Source organism: Nothoprocta perdicaria, unplaced genomic scaffold, assembly GCF_003342845.1.
Source record: "Nothoprocta perdicaria isolate Ctin4 unplaced genomic scaffold, notPer1 scaffold_70, whole genome shotgun sequence".
NCBI classification, from domain to species: domain Eukaryota; kingdom Metazoa; phylum Chordata; class Aves; order Tinamiformes; family Tinamidae; genus Nothoprocta; species Nothoprocta perdicaria.
Genome location: NW_020455977.1, coordinates 2,635,364 through 2,661,614, shown reverse-complemented (window position 1 = coordinate 2,661,614; position 26,251 = coordinate 2,635,364). Strand labels below are relative to the sequence as shown.

At 36.6% G+C, this 26,251-nt stretch overlaps 1 protein-coding gene across 1 annotated transcript in view; it reads right to left on the bottom strand.

The window, feature by feature from the left end:
- Positions 1-5,681: 5,681 nt before the first annotated feature.
- KCNH8 (potassium voltage-gated channel subfamily H member 8) overlaps positions 5,682-26,251 on the bottom strand; it is a 161,328-nt gene continuing 140,758 nt past the window's right edge. Inside the window, exons 12-16 of the mRNA XM_026050813.1 lie at positions 19,494-19,532; positions 17,384-17,739; positions 14,959-15,065; positions 13,864-13,940; positions 5,682-6,479 (exon numbers count right to left, since the gene is read on the bottom strand). Coding sequence (XP_025906598.1) covers positions 5,775-6,479; positions 13,864-13,940; positions 14,959-15,065; positions 17,384-17,739; positions 19,494-19,532 — 1,284 coding nt within the window. The 3' untranslated portion in view covers positions 5,682-5,774. The remainder of the gene's footprint in view (positions 6,480-13,863; positions 13,941-14,958; positions 15,066-17,383; positions 17,740-19,493; positions 19,533-26,251) is intronic.

The following is a 26,251-nucleotide window of genomic DNA, read 5'->3' as shown; positions in this document are numbered from 1 at the left end:
AGCTTCTTTCTTAACTTTGAAAAATGTTATTAGAATCTTCTTTCTCTCTCTCTCTCTCTCTCTCTCTCTCTTTCCTTTTTTTTTTTTTTTTTTTGGTGGAAGATGAGGTTACTTTTTATGGTAGGCTCAACAGAATTAAATAGCTGCAGTATATTCCACTAGGATAGAACTCTGTAACCAAACGTTTTTAGGCTTATCAAAGAAAACACTGGAAGAATTAAGAACAGTTGGATCCAGCCCAAAATGTCCTTTGGGAAAGATGGAGTTTCTTTAAAGCTACAAGTGACTCTCCTGACACGTTATGTTCCCCTGAAAATGCAGTAATTTGAAATCTTGTGTGTGGCTAACAGATGGACTAATTAGAGACTAAATTATTTGTGGCAGTTAACTGGCAAGTGTATCAAAACAGGGCTATCTGAAGAAGAGGATATGACTTGTAGAAAAAAAAAAAGATGTTAATTCAGAGTTTGTGATGAACTTTGTAGCTTAAATGTAATATTTTAATCTATTGATTCTCAGGGACGCAACATAAATTTATATCTTTAAAAACATGTCCAGATGCATCAAGATGTATCAAGAAAAGAGGAGTAAATAAATGGGGGACCCTAGTTTCTTTTTTTGCATTGTCAATGGAGACAAATCCATGGGCCCTGATGGGATGCACCCCAGAGTGTTGCRTGAACTTGTGGATGTCATAGCTAAGCCACTCGCCATCCTCTTCGAAAGGTCCTGGAGAATGGGGGAGATGCTGGAAGAAAGACAATGTCACACTTGTCTTCAAAAGTGGCAAGAAGGAGGACCTGGGCAATTACAGGCCGGTGAGCCTCACCTCCATCCCTGGAAAAAGCATGGAACAGCTCATCCTGCCTGCTGTCTCCAGACACRAGGAGGAGAAGAAGGCRCTCAGGAGCAGCCAGCATGGATTCACCAAGGGGAAATCATGCTTGACTAACCTGATTGACTTCTATGATGGAGTGACTAGCTGGATAGATGATGGCAGAGTGGTGGATATCATCTATCTGGACTTCAGCAAAGCTTTTGACACTCTCTCTTACAGCATCCTCCTGAGCAAGCTTCAGAAGTGTGGGATAGATGAGTGGACAGGGAGGTGAATTAGGAATTGGCTTAATGGCAGGGCTCAGAGTGTGGTGATCATTGGTGCAGAGTCAGGTTGGAGGCCTGTAGTTAGCGGTGTCCCCCAGGGGTCAGTCCTCAGTCTGGTCCTGTTCAACTTATTCATTAATGAACTGGGTGAAGGGATGGAGTGCTCCCTCAGCAAGTTTGCTGATGATATGAAACTGGGCGGAGTAGCTGATAGCCCTGAGGGCTTTGCTGCCATCCAGAGAGACCTGGACAGACTGGACAGGTAGTGAGAAACCTCATGAAGTTCAACAAGGGCAGGGTCCTGCACTTGGAGAGGAATAACCCTGGACACCAGTACAGGCTAGAGACTGACCTGGAGAATAGCTCTGCAGAGAGGGACCTGGGCATCATGGTGGATGAAAAGATGAACATGAGGCAGCAGTGTGCCCTGGTGGCCAAGAAGGCCAACGGGATCCTGGGGTGCATTAAGAAGAGCTTCTCCAGCAGGTCGAGGGAGGTGATCGTACCCCTATACACAGCCCTGGTGAGGCCACATCTGGAGACTGTGTCCAGTTCTGGGCTCCCCAGKACAAGAGKGATGTGGAKCTGCTGGAGAGAGYCCAGCGCAGGGCTACGAGGATGATCAGGGGCCTGGAACATCTGCCCTATGAGCAARGGCTGAGAGAGCTGGGCCTGTTCAGCCTGGAGAAGAGAAGGCTGAGGGGAGACCTGATCAGTGTCTATAATCAGTGTCTTTTTATATCAATGTCTTTTCAGTGGTGGCCAGCAATAGGGTTACAGGAAATGGCTACAAACTGAAACATYGGAAGTTCCACAGGAACTTAAGAAAACACTTCTTAACAGTGAGGGTGACAGAGCACTGGAACAGGCTGCCCAGAGGGGTTGTGGAGTCTCCTTCTTTGGAGATCTTTAAAACCTGCTTGGATGCAGCCCTGTGCCATGTGCTCTAGGTGACCCTGCGTGTGCAGGGGGGTTGGACTAGGGGACCTCTGGAGTTCCCTTCCAACCTTAAGCATTCTATGATTCTATGAGCTGCAACATATGGTGAAGAAAACAGTGCGTGAGATATTGCTAAGATACCACTGGTGTTTTACTGCCTTTTGTCATCTTGACAGTGACAAAATTTGGTGTCCCACTCAATTCAGGAATGGTTTAGGTTATTCATGACTGATTAGGATGTGCAGTGAACTGACATGAAATGAGAAAAGAAATGATTGAGTTTTCCAGTACTAAGTGGATAGACAAGCGAATAGTTCAGAGGGGAACTTSAGCAAAAACATAGATGAGTGGAAAAAGGGTAGAGAGAGTAGGTAGGCTTAAGCATGAAAATTATCAAGCGGAAAAGAGAACTGTTACAATACAGAATAAGCAAAATAACAGTGATGGGAGAGGCAAGAAAGAAAATGTAGAAAATTACCAGGTAGGTTGGGGAATAATTAAAGGGCAGAACAAACCTGAGATAAAATTAATTCTATGGTTTTTTGTTTTTTTTTTTGGTAAAACTGATTGCAAAAAAAAAAAGAATACAATAACCTGTCTGATTTGGGTTTCTCAATGTTAGAGTGTGGGATGCTTGCACTCATGTTTATCACGAATGTGTTTTAAGGAACACTCAACTATTACAGTGACTGCTGCTTTAAACCAAGAAATCCTCTATGGCCACACTGTTTATAGAATTATTGGTTTGTATTAATATTTTTCTCCCAGACTCCAGGTTGCTTCCTGTTTGTACCTGTGAGTCATTATATTTACCTTCAAAATTGCTGTTTGTTGCTGTAGTTTCCAACAGGAGCTAGTTGGAGGATACTTTTCTTGAGATTTTCATCTATAATGTTATCAGGGACTAGAAAATAAAAACAATTTTCAAATTCAGATTTTGCTTTTACTACCCTTCTGCTTTTACTTATTTGATTTCATACTAGAACTAATTCTTGTCCTTTGCTGATGTCCTTCAGCTTTCTTCTGGGAGGTGGAACTCTCATCCCTATGATGCTCCTTTTACAGTCTCTCTACAGCCTGTTCTTTGATAGTGGCTGTTCTTTGATAGTGGCTGTTCTTTGATATCATAACAAATATAAATAATATAGTATTTCGACATAGTGTTCTTCATCTTTGTTTACATTAAACTTATATTTGCCATGTGAAAACAACAAGGAGCTGCTTATGACAAATTTCCTGGTGTTATTTCTTCTCAATTACTGTCCTTGCATTTTGTTTCTCTAGATTTATAAGTACAGCAGTAAAACTATGGCTATTTATGCAAAGTGGTTTGGTTATCCAGTTATCTTTTAACTTTATTTAAAATTAGAATGGAAGAAAAATCAAACAAAAAACCTATCTTTAATTTCTCTGTGCTATTATTGAGACAGGAAAGTAGGAGGGAGTGAGGAAAAGAGAAATAAAACACCTTGAATGTATATGACTTATGTATTGCTTGTAAAATGAGAAAGCAAGCACTGTTCCCAGTCTATATATATATTTGCCAAGTAGAAGCTGTTCAATGATATCAGGAACTAAGTATGGTAGATGAGGGCTATATYTGTGCACTTGCAGTCAACCTCTGGGATACAGAGAGCTTTGAGTAGCTTGTGCATGTCACCAATGCAATAGCTTCAGTCTGGGTTACCTTATGATGCATGAGGGGGAGTGAATTAGGATTTGTGGAGAGCCATGTTGTGTCTACCCAGAGAATCCTAAACGAAAGGATTCAATGATTTGCTATCCTTCTCCACGCTAGTGGGATTGCATGTGGGTGGTGATGGGTTTACAACTGATCTTGATAAATGTAAAGGTCTTTTCCAACAGTAAAGATTCTATGGCAGCAAGCTCCTAAACATAGTGACATGCAGCATTCAGTCAGCACTCCTCTAGTCCCTGTCACTGAGAATGGGGACAGCTATATATAAGCATTTATGCTGAAGCTATGCTGCACTGACAAAATTCAGGCAGCTCAAAATGAAAGGTGACAATCTGTCTTTAATCTGCACCAGTGGGAAAAATCTTGTGAAAGGATGCAAAGTCAGGTGCAGACCATCAGCTGGGTTTTGTGCTCTTGTGTACATCAAAGTCTTAACAATAAACATAGCTTTTGAGGTTTCTACACAGACAGTGCCCTTAAGGAAGTTAAACATAAATTTGTGGTGAGGAAAAGATTTAGTTTGATAACTACTTCCAGTTTGTTCCCATTATAAAATGTAGATTAATTTAGGCCTTCATTTTAAAATGTTTAGTTGGAGTTATAAATGTGTTTTCTAGGAAGCTTGATAAAGAACATGCAAATGTGATGGATACTGTGTATCTTTAAATATATAAATCAAAATATCAGTGCAAAATAGTTGTTTTGCTTATAAATTTCTAAGCTGAAACTTATACAGCTGAAAGCTGTATAACTTTCTAAGTACTGAAAAAACATCGGATTTGGATATTAAATTATGTTCTAGACTAAATTTCCAAAGCTATAATCTCTTTTTCTGGGATGAAGAATAGGGAAATGTTAAAGATTGAAGTTATTTTTTTGTTATGCAAATGAATATAATCAACTTCTCAAAACTTCTGTCTTTGACTACAACACCCTAATTTTCTCCTTTAATATTGCTCTCACAGTTTACTCACTGGCTTCCATTTCTTTTCATTTTTGGCCACATATAAAATGCTAAGATAGAGACTACCTAAAATACCAACTTAGAAATAGAAATACAGCAATAAGACACAAAATAATGATACTAATTGCTGCCAGTATAATAATTCACATGTTAAATATTGATAGTTGACTTAGTATAGCATACAACATTCCAGGTGTTTTATTTTTTTTTAAATAAAATAATAGCTGATTTTTATTTGTTTTCCACCAGCATAAATACATTCATTCCAAATTGCATGCACATAAAAGGGATTCCAGTTGTAAACTACATCATCTTAACAATAAATTGTTTTGATCTAATAGTACATGATGGCAGTGCATTTCTTGTTAAAACTGCAAGCTTTTTCCAAAATGAGAACCAAGTCTTATTTTCCATATAAATATTTTAAATAGTCTTAAAGTACATATTTCATAGCAAGTTTATAAAAATAGTATTTTTTGATAAATTAGGAGGTTTCATTTACATGACAAATAACGTGCAACAACTATCCATTCTCTACCAAATCTATTTGGTTGATTGTCTAGATGACATGCAGCAATAATAGTCCCTCTGCCCTCACAGAACTGACAAACACACCAGCAGGACCCATGATCACCTCAAACAAATAGTGCCATAGATATTGTTTGGGAACAACCATCAGCCACTCAGGGAAAATCTTTGCTTCGATGAACAAAAGCTGCCCATGACAGTTCTTTTGTTCCAGACTTCTAGCTGCTCATGACCCTCAGGGTCTTTCGATCACAAAAGTCTGCCAAACAGACCAGTAAGTTACATCTGTATACAAAATGCTTTTCAACATGCTTCTAGAATCTAGAAATGTTTCCCTAAAGTATGAACCAGAAATACCTTTTCTTGCTTTCTATAAATCTGATTTCTCTTTTTCTTTTTTTTTTCTTTTCTTTTTTTTCTTTTTTTTTTTCAGGTCTTGATTGTTAGAGAAAAGGTCAAACAAAGCAGTTGTGCAGTAGTCTCTAGATAGAAAACTGGCAGCTGTGGAACATGCTTTGAGTAACAGTTAACTTTTTCTTATTATACATCTATGGCTTGGTTATCTTTAACATCCCTTGTGCTTGTCACAATGTCCAATGGGAAATCTGTGGCTCGTGCTGAAACTGCTCCTGCTGTTCCTTCAAAGTCCCAAGATCCTGGCAGGTTCTCCAGGCTCAGGGAGCTGACTGCGCCTTGACTAAAGCTACCTTCCTCGGATCTGCTGGGGAGCACGAGGTGCAGCGACGTCTCCGATGAGGAGCATACTGAAGAAGAAAGAGTTGCTGAAATGGACTGAAGAGGAGTCAAGGTAGTGTCYGAGTGGGGAGATGTGCATCTTAAAAACTGTAGATTATCTTTCTGATTTACCTGATACTGGGAGGGTGAACTTTCAAGGCCTGAAGTATAGTAAAATTCACTGTCCATAGAATTTTGATTGTTGGATTCAGTTCTTTGGGGACTGCTGCCTACCGAAGATAGATCTGTATCCCAAATGTCACACAATGTACTACCCCGGCAAAGTTGTGCTTTCGTGCAAGCAATGTTCCCTGCTTGCATGTGCGTGCAAGTTTGGTGYGTAGTCCAAGCCATGCGAGTCTGCAGACTTCCTGTGGTCGGGCTCCTGGACAGGCCGTGCACTGCGCACACCCCCGGAGGCTTCTGTGGTGCCAGTAGGTTCTCCAGAAGGCGCATCACATTCTTCATATCTCTACTTAACTGTGAGACTTCTTGAGTTAAAGTTGTCACCTGTAAGGGTAGAACAAAATTCTCCAATACTTATTTATGCAGTATGCACATTTTGCAAACATTCCTCAAATACGTTTTACCTTTTTTTCTTTCTTTTTTTTTTTCTTCTAAGATCAGCACTGATTACATGGCACAATACACAATATCTTTTATTAAAAGAGATACAATCAACTAATATACATATGGGAAATAGTCTACTGACTCACCTTATCACACCTACATGTTATACCAAGTGTRTCATATTGAAATAATTAAATTAGTTCAATAAAAATACATCCTACGCAGAAAAAATYGTCTTTAAATGATACTTGTTTTGCAAAGCAAGTTTAGGTCTGAATAGGGACATTACTCACGACATCACAGGGATATTCTGGGAAACAACAACCTAATCTAGGCATCAAAATGACCAGCTCACCAAAATGTATTTTTTTTCCTTCTTCCTAAGGGAAAGATTGTAGGAAGCTAAAATGGGTCAATTATTTTTAATAAAGAAAAATAACTCTAGAGGGCCACAAATGAACTTTGCCTCAAGGGGCAGCTAGTCAATTTATTTTAGGTCAAATCACTGTCATTATTGCTGGGGGAAAAAACCCCATCATTTCTCATAGTGATGGTAGTGAAAGTAATCTGAAAACTCAAGACGGCACATTTATCTTCAAAAGGATAAATCACTTGTCAAAAATGGAAAAGGCTAATTCACAGGCACTTTCTTCACCCTCAGGTAAAAAGGCCATCAATTATATGTCTGACACAAATTAATTTTCATGTAATCAGACATACAGTATATATTTTTCTGATGGGACATTTTTAAAAAGCTGTTGAGAAGAACACTTACAGCTGGGTTTGGCTACATTATTATCCTCCACAGAACAAGAGCAAAATTGGAAAGAAAGTAGTTCTATTTCTTGTTCTATTATAGTTTCTGTAAATCAGCTCCACTCACTGAACTAAGAATTCAAAAACATTATACGATTTAAATTTTTTTTTTAAATTATCACCCTGCCCCTAGAGACAAAATGGCTTGAGAGAGGAAGGTTTTGGAGAACATGTTACAGGAGCCAAATAGACAAGAGCATTGGTGAATGAATGTGGTGAAAATTAAGCTAAGAAAGACTTTTTACCAATTTCCATCACCTTTGTGGCTGTTGGCATTGTGAGGACAGACATTTATGATCTAATGATGTTTTAGGAATGAAGTTAGTTGGGAAAAAAGTCCAGTGCAACTAATCTGACTTCATATCGTTGTATAATATTTAGGCAGTGATATGATGTTTCAGTTTCAGCAAAGTAACTCTAGAGATCTGGAACCTCATCAAATCATGTATGAATATGAAAAATTGTTACTGGTTTCTCTGCTGTCTTACTAACAATTCTCAGGCAGTTTTAGGGCAACCAGTCTGGTTAAATGACTGGAGACTGTTAGGTTACTGAAGCTGATATTAAAAAAGTGAAGACAAAATGAAGAGGCATAAAAGACTGGAGAACCTAAATTCATTCAAACTTAGAAGACCCCAATCCTTAAAAATGAAGTTCCCAAACTGCAGTGCTATAGCAGTAATTCCGTGGCTACAGTTGTATATAAATTTTGCCTTCAGGTTAAAAGAATCAGGACAGTGTCACCATATTGGAATATAAGACAGTTTGGAAATTGCTGCCTCAGGTGCTTCAGAAGTTATCGGAGAGAGTCTCTGACTGACTTGTTACTGACTTTTGAGAGCTCATGATGGATCAGAAAAATCCCAGGTAGATGGGAGAAGAGAAAAAAAAAAATGAATGTCTGCTGTTGAAAGAAATGGTAAGGAGTTGTGTGTGATCCCAGTGGTGACATAAGGAGTTATTAAGCAAACAATTTCTATCAGCACCTAACAAAATAGCTGAGATCAGGCAATATAAACTTATCAAGAATATATCATGGCAAAACAATCTAATTCTCTTCTATAACAAATAACTGGCTGTATAGATAAGAATCTGTTGATATATCTTGTCAAAAGACTACTGAGAAGTTAACACCCATATGACTCTCTCCTATGCCAATTACAAAAATATGATCTAAATGTAATCCCTGTGAATTGGATGCACACCTGAGTGGAATGGTTTATGATCAATGGTCTGCTGTCATTCTGGGAGGACATTTCAAATCAGGCCTTTTAAGGGCTTATCGTAATCTGTTTCTATTCACTATTTGAATGTGAATTCCATCTAGTCATTAAATACACTTTTAAATATCAATAACATGAAATTCAACAAAATTAAATGYCAAATATTACTTCTGAAAGGAAAATGTCAGAGATGTAAGCATAAGCATAAAACAGGGAATAACAGCATATATGGAGTATTATAGAAAAGGAATTGGGGAGTTTCATTAAGTCACGTTGCATGCAGTAATCATACTTCTAGGACATATCAAAAGCAGGTTTTTATAAACGGATGCAGGAAGTGGCTTCTAGTCTCTCTTGATTGGGTTGGTGTAGCATAAGATACTTTGAGTTTTAAAAGACCCAACAAATTGGTGACAATGGAAAATGTTGCTAAGTAAGTCTTAGAAAATGTGAAGAGCAAAGAAAGACGGGGGGGAATTAGGTTTGCTGAGACATGCTAGAAAGTATTACAGTGTAAACTGTTTTTAGAAAGAGGATTGCAGCAGCTTTTTCTTGTATCTCATAAGCATAAAACAAATAGTGGTGAATTTACATGTGGACATTTATAGAGGGTATTAGGAAAACAGACATTTTAAATAAATTTCTATTAGAGTTAACTGGATAATGGTTATTTCCTATCATAAGTTTTAATAGAAGTATTACGACTAAGTCAACTTCTTTTGCCTAGTAAATTTTTACACTCCATTGCTTCCTCTCTTGATTCATTTATGTGTCTGACATGGTGTCTTATCCACCAAGTACAGAACCAAGTACAGAAGAGCCACCATGATGTGTAAGCCCTCTGTCCTATGTATATCTTAGGTCCTCCTTAAAAAAAAAAAAAAATTAAAAAAAAAAAAAAAAAAAAGCTTTAGAACATCGGCCACCCTTGTCTTCATCTGTTCACAACCATTAAACTAGTGTAGAAAAAAAAGGTATTAGCTTGAAAGATTACCTATTCTTTCAGGACTTTGGGATTTTAAGTACAAAAACTTCGTATAAAATGGGTAAAACACTTATTTTTCACACTTATTTTTCATTATCACAATAAGTGCCATTAGCTTGCTCTTTTGCTACATTTATTTTGATTTAAGGACGTTTTCTAGAGCAAATTATTAGGTTTTCATTGTTGCAAAATCATTTTTCTTATGCGATAATGCGCTTATGAACTTGTTACAAGCAAAATATTTTCAATTACTCTAAATCAGATGAATTATCAAGCTACAGATAGGTCTTTTCCAATAAATCCATATGTAAAAGTATAGACCTGATTAACTTCTTTACCAAATTTTGCCATTTTTTTGTCACTGGTTATAAAATTACAATATGCATCTTGTGTATGAATTTTTAGTATTAATAACTCTATTCTGCTAAAAAAGAAATATGCATTTTTTCCCTCCTCAGAGAGAACTGGTTGCAACTGGATGCAATATATGTTTAAAATATTCTAATTATAAAATTTAACTGATCTAGATTACTTAGATCACTAAATAAATGTTTATTTAGTGTGCTTAGTGTTTATTTATGTTCAGTATGTTAGCTGAATCTCTTCAACAAAAAAGAAAAATATTCCTGTGAATTCACTTTCATTGATCGGAATTAAGTTCCTAACGCTTAGATTATTTTAAGCACTTGCTAATTAGAAAGCTAAAATTAAAATAAGCTGAGTTCCCACTATCTGTTCTAAAGTGTAGCTAAATAGAAAGCAATTTTCTAGCACAAAACCTGGCAATACTTCTTATGTTTATTTTCCAGTTGAATGGGTAAAAATGGTGAGTAGATCTCTTAAGTACTCTGTAGTAGTGGTAAAATATGAAATAAGCCCCCTGCAAATTCCTTATTTAAGTAATGCCTTGTTCTTGGTTTGCACTGTTTTTGTACATATCAATGTTTATAAATGTTAATAAATACATGTTTATAAATGCAAATGTATGTTTCTGGATAATGTTTGGACCTCTGAGMGCCTCTCCCAATGGGCAAATATGTGCAGAGCCACACTTAAGGTGTCTGTGCCCTGGGCCAATTGGCTAAGCAAGCTGAGGTCTGATGAACCAATAGGCACAACACTGTAGCTCTTCTGGCAGTGACTCTTAGTTTTGACTAATTTAGCAGTATGGTGTGGCTCAGGAGCTGAGTCAAGCATGGAGAGGACTTGGGACATGAGAAGGAAGAAACCTGAGTCAGTCTGTGTGCTCTGCTGTAACTATGTTCTGTGTATCTGAGCATGAGAGTCATGAGGAGCTACACTCACATATCCTGCAAAGTAGTAGAGAAAGAGAATGACTAAAACTTGAGTATTTTCATATTTTTAACATTGCTACATCTTAAATAATCCAGATTTAATTGCTACTCTTTGAATCAAAGTATTTCCAAGCTCCTTTCACAGAGTTTGCACTGAAATGACACAGAACTAAATGAGTAGCAGAGTACAGGCATTGACACTGTGTCCTAGGCAGTGTCCCAGTGTGAACCTTTGGCCTTTAGAGTATCTCAGAGTATTAGGAAGGATTTTTAGTAGGCTACTCAATTTATTTCAGTAGTTATGTAGGATTGCTTCAGAGAAATATTGCCTCTGAAAAATGTACTGAATGTTTGTGTACACTCATCTGATCAATCTTCAGAAAAATAAATGGGCCTTGGGTGCTGCCTTGTGTGTCTGCAGCTCTCCAAAAGAAATATATAAACTTGTAAGACAGAAGACTGTCCTAAATTCTCACTTGATTTGGATCAGGACTTTAAATCAAACTTGTTCCAGCTGAGAAAATGTGTCAAACTGTTGGATCACTTAATCTTGAAGCTTCATCTTCAGTCACTTTAAACTGTTGCTTAATTAATTGAACGTTTGTAAGAGTGAGAACCTAAGCCATAACTCTATCACTTTGTGCTGAACTATAATCAAAGTCAGTCTAAATATTCACTGACTGAGAGAGGGGGAGGAAAAAAAAAAAAAAAAAAAAAAAAAAAAAAAAAAGAAAAGGAAAAAAAAAAAAAAAAAAAAAAAAAAAAAAAAAAAAAAGAGGAGGACTAAATGGAACAGCTTTCATGGGGAGATATTAAGCAGTCCTATTCCACTTCACCCTATAATAGTGAACAGGAGCAGAAAGTCCTGGCTGCCAGCCTGGTTCTCATTCAGGTTGAAACTAAGAAGTGAGGCTAGCAGAGGGAATTAAAAAGTTGGGTGTGAGTTTGAGCTACTCAGCTGAGCTGGCAWACCATGGACATGGTACCTTAGGAATTTGGGGCATGTTGAAGTTTCTGTTCTTTTGCATAAGAAAGAGGTTTTGCTGTCTTTGCTACCCAGCTCCAGGAGAACCATTCTATCTGAGGATCCTTAGAGGAAATAAGTGGCTCTGTTATTCCTGAAGTTAATACCAAATAAACATTAAAAAGTGGAATCAAGGCTTAAATCACTTGTCCTTAACATCTTTTGTAAGTCTCATTCTTAAGTATCTGATCTTCCCTTTGGATTATGTCATACAACTGAAATGTGGCCAAGAATTCCAGTGCTTATCTCAGATGGGTGCAGCTTTTGTTGATTTAGCTGTACACTCTTTTATGTCCTTTGCTAACAAAACACTGTCCTGAATGTCTAAAGGGACAGACACATGTCTGTTTCCCCCAACAACCAGATGAAAGAGTTTAAAGCTATCTAGTGAACTGTTGTAATGCAATTGCCTTTCTTGAAACACACTTATTACTACATTTGCTGATTAATCTTTTTGATCTCCACTAGAAAATGTATTAATCGTGATGTTTGCTGCTGCTGGCTACTTTTGACCTGTTTTGTCCCAGTTTCTTTTTTTAAAAAGGAGGCTGCATGTCTTAACAGAAAAGTTAAAATTCTAGGTCTGCTAGCATTTTAACTACTATTGGCAGTCAGTCTGCTCTAGTAGTATGAGTGGTGAAGGCTATTCATAGACTCATTTAAATAGGTAGCAAATCACTGGTTTGTAAACTCTTAGGGGAATGTTTGAGTATGTGGATATACAACCATATAAAATGGGCAATACAGAGTCTTCTAAGGACACAGATTCAATGTAGATTTTGATCCATGGAACAATTTGGGGGATACCCACCTCTTTGGGAGCTGATCCCTGAATGTTACCTTAAGTCTAAATTCACACCAGCTAGTCCCACACTTTTTTTTTGTCCCAAGCCAGTTTTGTTCCATATTTTATGTCTATGTCACACAGACTTCAGCTTGCTCACACGTATAAATGTGTTCTTATTTAATAAACTTGCTTAGATAGAATGCATAATGCTATTATTTTTGCTAAGGGACTTAGGAAAATAAATAAATAGATAAATATTTATTAGAAAAATAAATGCATTCAGAGTACTCTAGCCATACATACCTACAATTGAAATTTAGGACCTGTAAGCTATCTGATTAAAGCAACCTGATCCTCCTGTAACAGACATTTTACACAAAGACATAAAGTGACATTTATAATCTCACTACTTCACATATCGCAATATAATAATACATAAATAAAATGTATTTAAACATTTTATTCTGTAAACAGAATGCAAAAAAAAAATCTTAATGTCTGTGCTAGCAAAAGAGATAAAAAAAATGATGCAAGGTGTGTAGCTGGACTTCAAAAAGTACACATTTAAATGTTTCCTCATATGAATTGATAAAATTGTCTCTAAATTCTTGCTTTCATTTTGTAAGATGCTTTCATTTTGTAAGGTGAAGTACTGCAGTGACTGGAGATATGAACCAAATCAAACAAACTGAAAACATGGTATTACAAAAGATTTTTTTTTTCAGCCAGAGAAACTCTCCTCTAAGTGTCAGATTGATAGTGGGCTACAAGTTTGAAGTTATTTGGGGGGAAGGATGGAAAACACAGTTGAGTAATATCAACCCTGTATTTTTCAGGACAAATTCCCTGAGCAGGAATGGATGAATATCTGTTTAGTTCTGATAATGCTCAAGTAGTGTGAGAGGAACAAGAGAAAAAATCCTAAATAAAATTGGGTGTACTAACTATGTTAATCTAGCTTTAAATTATTTTTGACTCAAGCATATGACACAAGGTTTTATATAGTTTTTCTGCAGCAAATAACTCTTTGAAAAAGTTTTAAATCTTGAGCTTTACTGGATTTAATAACCTTATCCAGTTTTTCAAAATCAAACCCACATTTATTAGACTCACAAGTTCTTTTTTCTTTTTCCTCCACCCCCAGCATTCCTCGAATCATTGTTAATCCCTCCCACTCCCTCTCTATTTCCTTACCTCATTATTAAGTCTACTGATCTGCTGTTTGGTCTCTTCTGCTTTGATAACAAGCACAGCTGCACCAATTTCKGCTTCTGAAAATAATTGAATTACATGTAAATGAGAGATGTATAACAACTTGGATTTAGAAATGTCAGTCTATCACTTGTCAATCACTTTAAGTTTGGATCTAGCTTTTGCTTGGATCAAATGAAAATAAAATACTCAGTATAAAATACTCAGAAAAAAATGTGTAAGAAAGGTGCAAATGAGCTAAGCTGTACTCCTTGCTCCAGGCTCAGACTGCAACGATCAAGAACGACAGTGCTGGTAACGGTGGTGTGACACCTCTGTTTTACTTTGTGGGGAAGTGATGTGTGTTTTACTTTGTGGGGAAGTGATGTGACCTTATGACCTCTATGCATCTGTGCAAAAGGTGTAAAACTGTTCTGGGTATTTCACTTCAGCATTAGTCCACTATGTTCTCTCTCTCTTTCAAATTTCTTTTTATTTTTCCTGGCCTCTTTTGTTTCTCTGTGCTGCTGTTTCACCAAACTTGACACAGTGCAGGTCATTTAAAGCTGCCTAATACCACCTGCTATTCATGTTTTCACTCCCACACAAAACCACACAAGAAGGAGTGTTTTTCACTTTTTGAAAAGCATGATGCTCCAATCTCTCCTGCCCCACCCCAATTTAACAAAACTTAGATGTCAAATTTGCCTTTTTGTGATTTTTTTCATTCGATATTAAAATGCCTCAATATTGAATTTTGCCATTTGTTATGTACCTTCCATGCTCAGAGGTCTGGAAGCATCAGACCTACAGCTGATCCTGCAGTATTACTACCTTATATATAATTCAGGAAAATACAGAATTCCTTGTAAGCTGCCTATCACGACCAGCTGTTAATGGGAGAAGGAAAGTTGACCTATAGGCCTTGTTGTATTTTTCTAGAGGGGCCAGTAAATGGTACTGAATATAGTTACACATTATACCCATTTATGCCACTTGCAAGGAATTATCCTTTTAAGAAAAAAATAAGCAAAGGAGAACAAGTAGCAATTATGAAAACTGTTTTTTCTACTGAATGATTTCTCAGACTACACCTACCTCCAATTGTAGGAGATACCCTGGATTCCTGCCTGATCTGATCAGAGCTGAAGTCAAAGGTTTGGCTTTCCTCATTACGATTTCCATCTTCAATTCCATCAACAATTCTGGAAAAAAATGTAGGGGCTTGATGATAGAGGTTTTAAGCAGCTCCATAAAGATCACATTCATAATTATTCTCAAACTTATCTCTGAAGGGATTTTTTTTTTTAAGAAACGGTGAATTTTGAATTGCACTATATTTAGAAAAATATAAGAACTCTTATGTTGATATAATTTCTTGTAAGTCACTAAGGATTAAATTTACTCTTGGAACAAATGATATGAGACCAAACATAATTAATCAGTTTGAAACCCACCACAACTTTTGCTGCATAGCCTGGGCCCTAACAGAACTTATATTGAATGTAAATATAGTAAAAACAAACTATCTAAGGTAGTTTATTGGTGTTCTTCCTTCTGCTATGCAAACCTAAATATGCTCCTTCACTGTGCTGCTGTGAAATATAAATCTCCCTACTCACATCAGGCTCTAAATTTAAGCTTTCTGTTATTTAAGTAGACTCGAAGCCTGGGCAAATGGATTTACTGGAGTGTCTCTGTACACCACAGTCCAAAGAGGTTCATAGTACAGACAGCTATTCTTAAATTAAGATTAGGTTAAATCTCACTTGCTTGCACAGAGCAGTTTTGTATGCAGGCTGAAGRCAAAAATGCATTTCTAGACCTGGCCTGCAATGTCACTGTTATCTGATCTAACTAGAAAAGGTCTTTTTTTAAATCTAGTTCAGCATTCTTTTAAAAATCACCTTGGCTGTACTGATTGGGCACTTAAGCCCAAGCCAATTTCTTCATATCCCCTTACTTACACTTCTGTTCAGAAGCACACAAAAATTAGGACTATTATTAAGATCTTATTTTTCTCATTGTCATTAAAAATGGTTATTAAGAAAGTTTTTTAATCTGTTGCCATTTTCAATGTTCTGAATATATAAGCACTGTATTTTAGTAAATAATATGTCTGGAATTGTCTTATTTAGTAAATAATTTTTGTCTTGAAATCAGATCCCAAAAGCCTGTATTTTACAAGCCGATGTTCCAGCCTATTAAAAGGAATACAGTTAAAAACAGTATATATAAATATATATATATATAAAACATATATATATTATTATAGAAATAATGTATGCAACAAAATTTGTTCCACATTTGTTTTGGCACCCAAGGCTTTTGTAGCCTGGCTGTATGTGTTCAGATCTATAATGAATCAAATTGTATTTCAAGTGAAAATATGAAAGATATCTTTTCCCTGAATTACTGCTTGTTTGGCAAAGTATAATGACCTTCAGTGATAGCTGACCTGAATCAAATTCATCAGATATCTACAAAAGAAATGAAACATTTTCCATTACACATTTCACTTTTAGTAATGTAGGAGAGTTTTCCACATATTCCTCCTGTTGCCTTGGCAAAACAAGAATCCACTTGTTACTTGCCTCTATTTGAAACCTGTCTATATACTGATCAAATATAGGATGAAGGAGAAAGATTGCTTTATACTTTTTCATGTGAAGACTTTATCATCACATCCTTGGGAACTAGTGCCTTAACAGAGCTAAACAAATATTGGTCAAGCCGCAGCAATGTCATGTTTGTAATACTAAGTTGCTGAAACCACTACTCTGCTCCACGTAAACAAAGAAAGTTTTTGAAAATGCAAAATATTTCAAATTACAGAACCCAAAACCTGAACTGAAAGGTCAACTGCTGCAGTTTCTCAAATATCAGGGAAGTGACTATAATTTACATGAAGAACTAGTCCCAAAATTCTTGGGTGGTTAGCAATTACTGATTATATTGCAACAATCTGGAAATGAGTTCCATAAATAATTTGACTAGTAAAAAAATATAAATATTTAAAATTATGCAGTATTGGTACTGCAATAAACCATTATAAAACTTTTGTTTTGTCGTAGTAATAGAACATATTTTCTCAACTATGCAGTTCCTTTCTATATGACGTCTAGCATCAAGTTTCCCTTCTCAAATGTTAAAAAGCCTGAAATATTTTCTAAAATTTCTAGGCAGTAGTTTTCCATTAGAGTCCTCATTTATAGTAATTTTTATGTTTACACTGTTATGCATTATTATTATTTACTTGCTTTCTAAATGGCTTTAGAAAGCCATCTAAATGGCTTTAGAAATTGGTTACCTCTCAACAGAGCCCTAAATATATAAAATTCTGTATAGTGATAGTTCCTATAATATTAGGACTTTTCCTTCTCTGCAGGATTAATGAAATGTTGACATTTCAAGAAAGTAGTAACTATTAAAGAACAATAAATGTTTCCTAATATTTACTATACATACCATTCTCTAACAAAGTTACACAATAAAGAAGAAGAAAACAATTCACAACTCTTGCCTTGGACTGAGGTCTGGTGGACCACTGTTGTTCAGTGCTGAAAGATGTAGCTTAAGGTTTTTCTCTTTCTTTCTGGAGTAGTAATGGAGTTCTGTTTCATGCTTGGTTCTTGAGGGGTTTGAACTGCAAGCACGGATGGGTGAGTTGAACGGCACGGTTCCTGAGGCCAGCTGTTTCAAGTTTCTCCCTAAGTAGCTCTTATTGCTTCCACCCTTTTTCTGCTGAGAGGAATTTGTGTTTCTTGTATGGATAGGTGAAAGAGAGCTGTTCTCGTCTTCTCCTTCCTCATCCTCCTCTTCATCTTCCACAATTGATGCAAGTCTTTTGTTTATATTTCCATTTCCCTTGAGCTCTGTCTAAAATAGCAGATAATACATATTAACATAAAATGCAAAGCCTACTCCTGTAGGAACATAATATCTTTTAATGTTCATACTGGATCAAAACCTGATCTGTTATAGGTTTTATTTCTTATTAGAACTAGAGCTCTTTTGGAACTCTCCTGCTATTTAGCTCCTCAGTGGTATGGATATAGACACACAGAGAAAGACACAAATGCATTAAAACGTCATCTAGTAACAYTACCAATGAACTCACTGAAATATATTTTATTACCAAGAAGGATTATGGCCATATTTACAAGCCATGTGCATGAATAGGTAAATCTTTGCCAAGGAGCAGTTTCTTCTGAATGTAACACTCAGATTTCTGATGCACCAAGAGAAAAGAAGTGAGACTGGTAATTTGTGTATTTTCACATTTTTATGCAGAGCTATGAATAACACGTAAACACCATTACAGTTCAGTTTGAACCCAGATATCCTTTCTGTCTTTCTTAGTCTTTGCGCCTGAAGTACCTACTGGAACAGTGGTCAAATCTCTTAGTTTACCAAGTATCCCATTAATGCACTAACTTTGAAGTAAACTTCAAAGTAAACTTTAGAACCAAGCCGTCAAAAGCAAAATTATATCTATTTAAACTATACGTCCTGTAGATGCCTGGTATTGTGCACAAGGCAATTTAGAGGACCTAGAGGGGACTCTGTTCTTAATGTACTGACTAAAGTGCAGTCAAAGAGAACAAGATATTGTTTGTTATTGTTTTGTGGTTAGAAAATATATTGGCTGTGATTGTGGAGATGAACCAACATAGAGATCAGACCAACAAAACTGGGAAGTAATTTAAAATAATCTCCTTTATTCCAATGGTACAATATAAAGGACTAGGAAAGTAATGCACAATCACATCCTAAATTAAATTTATAAGGAGAGGAGAAGAGGAGAAGCCTGAAGAGGAGAGCCTGATAAAAACACTTTTTTTTTTTTTCTCCAGAAAAAGGTTGGTATTTATTTATTTATTTATTTATTTATTTATTTATTTATTTTTCAGGCTATTCCTCTCAAGGTTTTTAGCTTCATTAAAGATGGGAAGCACTGTTAACTTTACATACAAAACCTGAACTTGAGATTCTTGACAATTCAGTTTCCCAAATTCATACAAAGCTTAAGTGGGTGGGCGAAAATGCTGGTTTGAGGAATTCATCCAAATGTTCTAAATTCCTATCAGTATTTGTCTTAATATTTAGTAACATGAGCGTAATTTTGCTAAGTACGGCAACATATTTTCATTGAGTGAATCCTTTTCTCTTTGTATCCATTGAGGAAATGTAATGAATTAGGCTATTTCAATCAGAGATGTATGAAAAGGTAAGAATTTAAAACATCAAAAGATCTGTATACATAAAATATAATAACAATCTTGCTGTTAACCATAATACTGAAAGATAGACTAATCTGATGAACAAATTTTACTGGACTTGGCTCTGATACAGTCTATATTCTACAGAGTATGAACTCTGACCACAATCTAAACTTCAGCTTAAGTAAACACGTATTTAAAATATAGGTGCTGTGGTATCTAACCCCAGCATCTGGAAGAAAATATTCTAAACTTTAACTCATATAGACTCTACAGTGGCATAACTAGATACAGGATCCTATTTACAGGTCTGCTCTGAAACCACTAAAGTCTCTTTGAGTCTTTCTACCTTTCCTTTGACCATACTGTGCACTATGTCAACTTTGCATATTTAAAATGTGATTAACATACCTGAGATAGTGTAGACTTGTTTGATAATTTTGATATCACCTGAAAAATGTAAAAGAAACTAATAAATATATACATCTCCACAGAATTGGCTTCCAAGAGTATGCAGATATCTAACCCCAAATATTTCTGTTGATAGAAGCAAAGAATTTTATGACACAATCACTGCATAAAATTAAGTGGCAACATAGCCCCCATGCTCAGAACACTGCTTGGAAAATTGATCCTTGCAGAACAAAGCTGTATCTGAATAGATTTTGGCTTTCCTTTCATTAAAAAAAAAAAAAAAAGCAAAAATAACATTCTTTTCATTAGTAAAAAAATGGATTAAAGCTCCAAACCTGTGAACAAACATAGATGGGTGAACTGTGTGCCTGGAGAAGGAGAGGGTAATGGCTCACTGCTGCGCTGGTGGAATTCCATGCAATTCCATTCCATTCCTGTTTTGCCGCTACATAGCCCCCATGCTCAGAACACTGCTTGGAAAATTGATCCTTGCGAACAAAGCCTGTATCTGAATAGATTTGGCTTTTCTTTCAAAAAAAAAAAAAAAAAAAAGCAAAAATAACATTCTTTTCATTAGTAAAAAAATGGATTAAAGCTCCAAACCTGTGAACAAACATAGATGGGTGAACTGTGTGCCTGGAGAAGGAGAGGGTAATGGCTCACTGCTGCGCTGGTGGAATTCCATGCAATTCCATTCCATTCCTGTTTTGCCGCTACTTCTGCCTGGATTTTGCTCCTGTACCAGTCCAATTCTTATATTTACATGATCAATCTTTAGTATAAGTCCTAAATCTTTATTTCTGGGATTTTTCAAAGAGAGTGATAAGACTGAAGCAAGTTGGACCAACATAACACTGGAGACATATGCTAAGAGTTATTAAGTCATATGAAAATTTTCCTTCTTGGATTRAACAAACAAATAAACAAAAAAGCAAAACATGAAGGAAAAATATAATGTAAGTTTAACGTGTAAATATTCACAGTAAGATTCACAGGAGCTGCTGAATACTGACTGACATGAGCAATACGATGTTTATTTAGCAGTCCACATCCTATTCACAGGCAAGTTTTAGACCACCCAAGTGCCAAGTTTATGAGAACAGCTTAGTTCATCAGATAGAGATTTCAGAAGCGGTTTTCAGCTTTTATGTTTCTAAGACCCCAATGTGAAAGCGTACACTACCTAACATATCTCAATTTAAAATTCACTGGATCAGCTTATTTATTTTCATCAGGTAGAAGATACCACACCTTTCTGGAATCCTTGGGACTTCTGAGTTGTCTAAGAGTCTTCAGAAGAAGTAAATACACAGTATTTGGGCACACACATTTAGAAAATATCATTCTATGCTGATTTTTTTTTTCTTCACAGATCCTTCGGGGTATCCCAAAATCTGTTTTGAAATTTCTCATAAAAATGCTGGTATTATTAGTAGTTTAATATATGATGATATATTTTACTAATAATACTAATATTTAAATTTGTGTAATCAGAAATCCTACTCCACATCTGTCAAGCCAGTAGCAGGTGTATCCATAAATTTAGCAATAACACTCACCAGATTGCCAACATAACAACTGCAATAATTAGGCTATTTAAATAAAATAATTGCTGTGTTCTTCCTCAGGTTGATAAAATATTAGACGACATTAGTGGAAAAGCTAACCTCAGACGTTGAAATCTCCCATTGTAGTCTATGTAATATAATCATAATTGCAATCTATGCCAATTGAAGAAACACTATGTCCTTCAAGATTTAGGAGAAAAGGGAAATGAGGAATATACTAAAATACTGAAATTTTAAAAAACAGAATGATGTGCAATGTGCACACATGTTTCATGAGATTAATTTACAAGAGTGCCCAGAATTGTGTGTTCTCAATTTGCTTGTCTTCCAGGCACAGGTGCAATATAAATGTTAAGCAGCAGCATTAATTAAAACTCCAAATCAATCACAAGCATTAGCAACTCCACAAAGAAAAGAGTTCAGAGAATAAGAATTTGTCTAACAGAGTCTTTAGAGGGGACTGAGTATGGGTAAAGATCTTTCTGCTTTCTGCAGGGAGGAGAAGGGGGATCCTTAAGAGGAAGGTAGAAAGGCATAAGAGGACAGGTATGATCAGAGACCAGGTGACACATTTCCTTAGATTTTCTTCTTTCATTTCCTCAAATTCTTCAAGCCCTTCTGAGTGACGTAGACATACTTCCAGAGAGTCTCTACACCTAAAAACATCTTGTCCAATCATGGAAACCACACCAAGGAAGGTTCTAATTTCTCCTTAATCCACTGCAACTGCATTTATTGCTTATAACATTGAATATTATGTCCTTAGTACATAAAGCTAAGGCATGAGTTTTATGGCTTGGCAGTTTAAAAATGAATAAAAGGAACTATAGTTAATCTGTGACCAGGCAGAATTCCCGCAGTAAGCCATCCCTCACCTATTCCAGCCAGTCCTTTCTTGATCTCTCTCTCTCTCTCCCCACCAAAATACCATTCTCAAAGAGGAAAAACAAATTTATAAAAGAAAAGGTTTTTGGAAACAAAAAAGGTAAAGCCAGTAAATTTAAAGACTTAATCATGTACATACATTTATCTCTCTACAAAGGCAGTATCACAGAAGAGAATTATGATGAAAATGAAGAATTGTCCTAGTTTCTGTCTGCTAAAACTTTTTGTTTAGGTCAACAGGCTTTATGTTTTATGTAAAGTATGTATGTAAAGTATGTTGTATGTAAAGTATGTCTACTTTATGTCTTTGTGTTTATATAAAAATAGAGTTCAAGATGGCTAATGTTATGGTCTTTTAAATGAAAGTAGTAGTTTTACAGGGAAGTAGCATGTAAAAGGATAAGGGCAGCAGGGAAAAAACAGGTATTTTCTCTATTACCCATTAGATAAAAATGAGTGTCATCAGGATAAGATGTGTGAAATACTCTTAAGCGGTTTATTTTAATTGCAGCCCTAATTTAATTGCTACACTTTGTAAAACCAACCAACCACTAAAATTAATTTCACAAGATGAAATGGAAATGGATCAAGTACCGAAAGCAGAATCATATTAATTTCTTTTGTGAACATAGTCTTAAATCTATGTTCTTGTCATCATTTAATCTGTGAATAAATGAAGCTTAACAATTTAGTAATCTTTACCACTGCTAATTGAAAACACAAAAAGGGCATTTTGACATCTGAAAACATTAGCTGTTTGCTATTAGAACCCAGTGATCTCAAGATGATTTATTCCATGGCCAAAGGACAGTGACCTTAATAAAAGAATTTCTAAGGGATACTGTAGACAAACCAAGACATAAATTAAAGTTATAAAATGATAAAAGGAGAAATATAGAGATGCAGCTAAATTTGAGGGTAAAGCAGAAAATATCCAAGTAGGTAAATCTGTATTTTTCAGGCTTGAAAAAATGTTATCAGCTTTTATTGGCTGCCTTATTATTGCCTTCCCTATCATCATTCCTGAGAGGTAGAAATACAATTTCACTGACTTTCTTGTAAGTCTAGTTTCCCAAATTATATGAATAATACTTTGCATCTGAGGTTAAAAGGGTAAAACACTGTTTCAGGAAAGGATTTGAAATCAAGCTAGAATATAAATGCTTTTAGTTAGCATTTGGGAACAAACAAACACAATGTTTAGGAGCAATGTCAGACAGTGGGGAGGAACAGAATACATGCCATATGTTCTGCTCTTTGCAAACTCACTGTATGGTAATGGAAAAGATATGAGCACATAATAAGGGATTACTGTACCATTGAAAAGCTTAGTGCCTCACACATGTTCAGACCCCATTTTTTTGCAATTGGGAAGTTTTTTTCAATGAAATATCAAAATCTTTTGAATCACAGACCAATGACAAAGCAATTCAGAAAAGTCTCTTAACTCAAATACAATTCGAGTACATGACGAGTGCACGGTGCGGTGGATCGAGGGCTGGCTGGATGGCAGAGCTCAGAGGGTGGTCATAAATGGGGCCGAGTCCAGTTGGAGGCCTGTGGCCAGTGGTGTCCCCCAGGGGTCAGTACTGGGCCCAGGGCTGTTCAACTTGTTTATCAATGACCTGGACAAGGGCACGGAATGCACCCTTAGCAAGTTTGCAGATGACACCAAGCTGGGTGGAGTGGCCGACACTCCGGAGGGCTGTGCTGCCATCCAGAGGGACCTGGACAGGCTGGAGAGTTGGGCAGAGAGGAACCTCMTGAGGTTCAATAAGGACAAGTGCAGGGTCCTCCACCTGGGGAGGAATAACCCCAGGCATCAGTACAGATTAGGGGTSGACCTGCTGGAAAGCACCTCCACGGAGAGGGACCTGGGAGTCCTGGTTGACACYAAGTTAACCATGAGTSAGCAGTGTGCCCTCGTGGCCAAGRMGGCCAATGGGATCCTGGCCTGCATCAGGAGGAGTGTTGCCAGCAGGTCAAGGGAGGTGATTCTGCCCCTCTMCTCAGCTCTGGTGAGGCCGCACCTGGAGTACTGTGTGCAGTTCTGGGCTCCCCAGTATAGGAGGGACGTGGAGCTTCTCGAGAGGGTCCAGAGAAGGGCAACCAGGATGATTAAGGGAATGGAACATCTCTCGTATGAAGAGAGGCTGAGTGAKCTGGGCCTGTTTTCTCTGGAGAAGAGACGGCTCAGAGGGGATATGATTAATATGTATAAGTYCAGGAAGGGAGAATGCAGGGAGGAAGGGGACAGGCTGTTCTCACTGGTGGCCAGCGATAGGACGAGGGGTAATGGCCACAAGCTGAAACACAAGAAGTTCCGTCTCCAGGTGAGGAGCAACTTCTTTACTGTTAGGGTGACAGAGCAGTGGAACAGGCTGCCCAGGGAGGTTGTGGAGTCTCCTACTCTGGAGGTCTTCAAAACCCGCCTGGATGCCACCCTGTGCCACATGCTGTAGGTGTGCCTGCTTGAGCAGGAAGGTTGGACTAGATGATCTGTAGAGGTCCCTTCCAACCTTAAATATTCTGTGAATCTGTGAATCTGTGAATTCTTTAAATTTACACTACTCAAACTCATGTATGTTTGCAGGACTTTGTATTAATAACTGACTAAAGTCTCTAATTCAAGGCTGTAAATCCGTGTGAGGTAGCTTCTATTTTTATACCTTTAAGTTTATATTAAAATCAAAATTGGATGTTTTATATATATTTAAATAAAATCGCTGACTTCAAAGACAGCACTCTTACAATAACTTTCACAGTAAAGGAGTGGCGTGATTTTTACCTCAGGGCATGAAGTCATGTCCTGGCATATGAAAATACCAGAAGGCAAAGTATGAACATTGTTAAGTAAGGGGTCCAACCTAGCTTCATTTTCCTGAGATGCAATTTATTGCATGGACACATAGTACAAAAAATCTAAGCCTTTTGAAGATTTTGGCAGCTTCATTACTCAGGAAGAGCTACCTAGGTTAGAAACTAAAACAACCTGGGTACTCAAATAAGTAAACAGAAAAAATACTTCAGTTTTTAAAGTAGCACAGTGTAAAATGAAATGAACCTGACTCAGAAAATAAGTCTTTCCTGCCTTGTTTTCTATTATGAGTATGCCAAGGCTAAGACTGTAGCCATCGGAATAACGTGATTTAACACATCTTTTCACACTGTTTAGAAAACAGATTTTGGAAAGATTAGTTAATTGAAAAAGAAGGCCTATACTAATTCTATCAAAATAACTTACTTATATAAGGTAAGATAAAAAATGATCTTTCTATGGTAAAAGTTCTTTGGTCTACTTTCCTTTGCAAATGCATTGAAAACAAACACAAAAAAAGATTTCAGAACAGCTATGTGGAAATTTAATCATTCCTATATCTTTCTACCTTCCTTTCCAACAAATCCCAATGCCTACAGTTTTATATAACTCCACTGCCTTCTGATTGCATGTGCACTGGTCCTATATGTCCATCAGGCCATACCTAGATGCATTCAAATTCTTGTTCACACTCATTTTCTTTCATATAAACTACCCATTCTTCTGCTTGTTTTTATAATAAAAGGGCAGTAAACAAGAACAAGCATTTTGAGTTGGGTTTTAAGCCTATTCAGTTGGTTGCTATACATGATCATAATAGGGATGTGAATAATGGATAGATTAGGAAAAAAATTTTAAAAGGCAACAGAAATTGATTCAAAGTGCCCACGCTGTAAACAAGAATCATTCCAATACTCCTTCTGGCACCATCTCCCAGACAGTAATTTCATAATATAAGCCCCTGCAGAAGGTTACAAAGCCAAAGCATCCCGTGAAGAGGATCCAGCAATAAGTCTTGACATGTCTGAATGATTGTGCCATCTGTGCAAGACATAGTTTTGCTAATGACAACTGAAATCCATTTCAGAGTCCTGGACAATCAGGAAAAAAAATAAATGTCAGGGTTAACAGAGATAAACAATGAATGCAAAAAAGGCAGAAGGAGCTGCTAAAATAAAATTGATTCATTAATAACACAGTGCTTTTCATTCAAAAGTATTCTCTCAGACCTTTTTGCTCTATGCATATATGGCCATTATAGAAGCAACAGCACTTAAGAAATCAATTAGCTTTACTATTTAGACTGAATATACAACCTGGGGATTAAAACTCTGCATTTGTAAATTCTACTTCATCTTTAGATTGGTATTCTTCTCTTTGAGTTTATGAGTTACTACTGGGATTGAGAGGACCTCTATACACAATGCAGTGTCTCCAAAAACACAGTGTCACCTTCAGGTGGTAGTTCAGGATTCTACATGAAA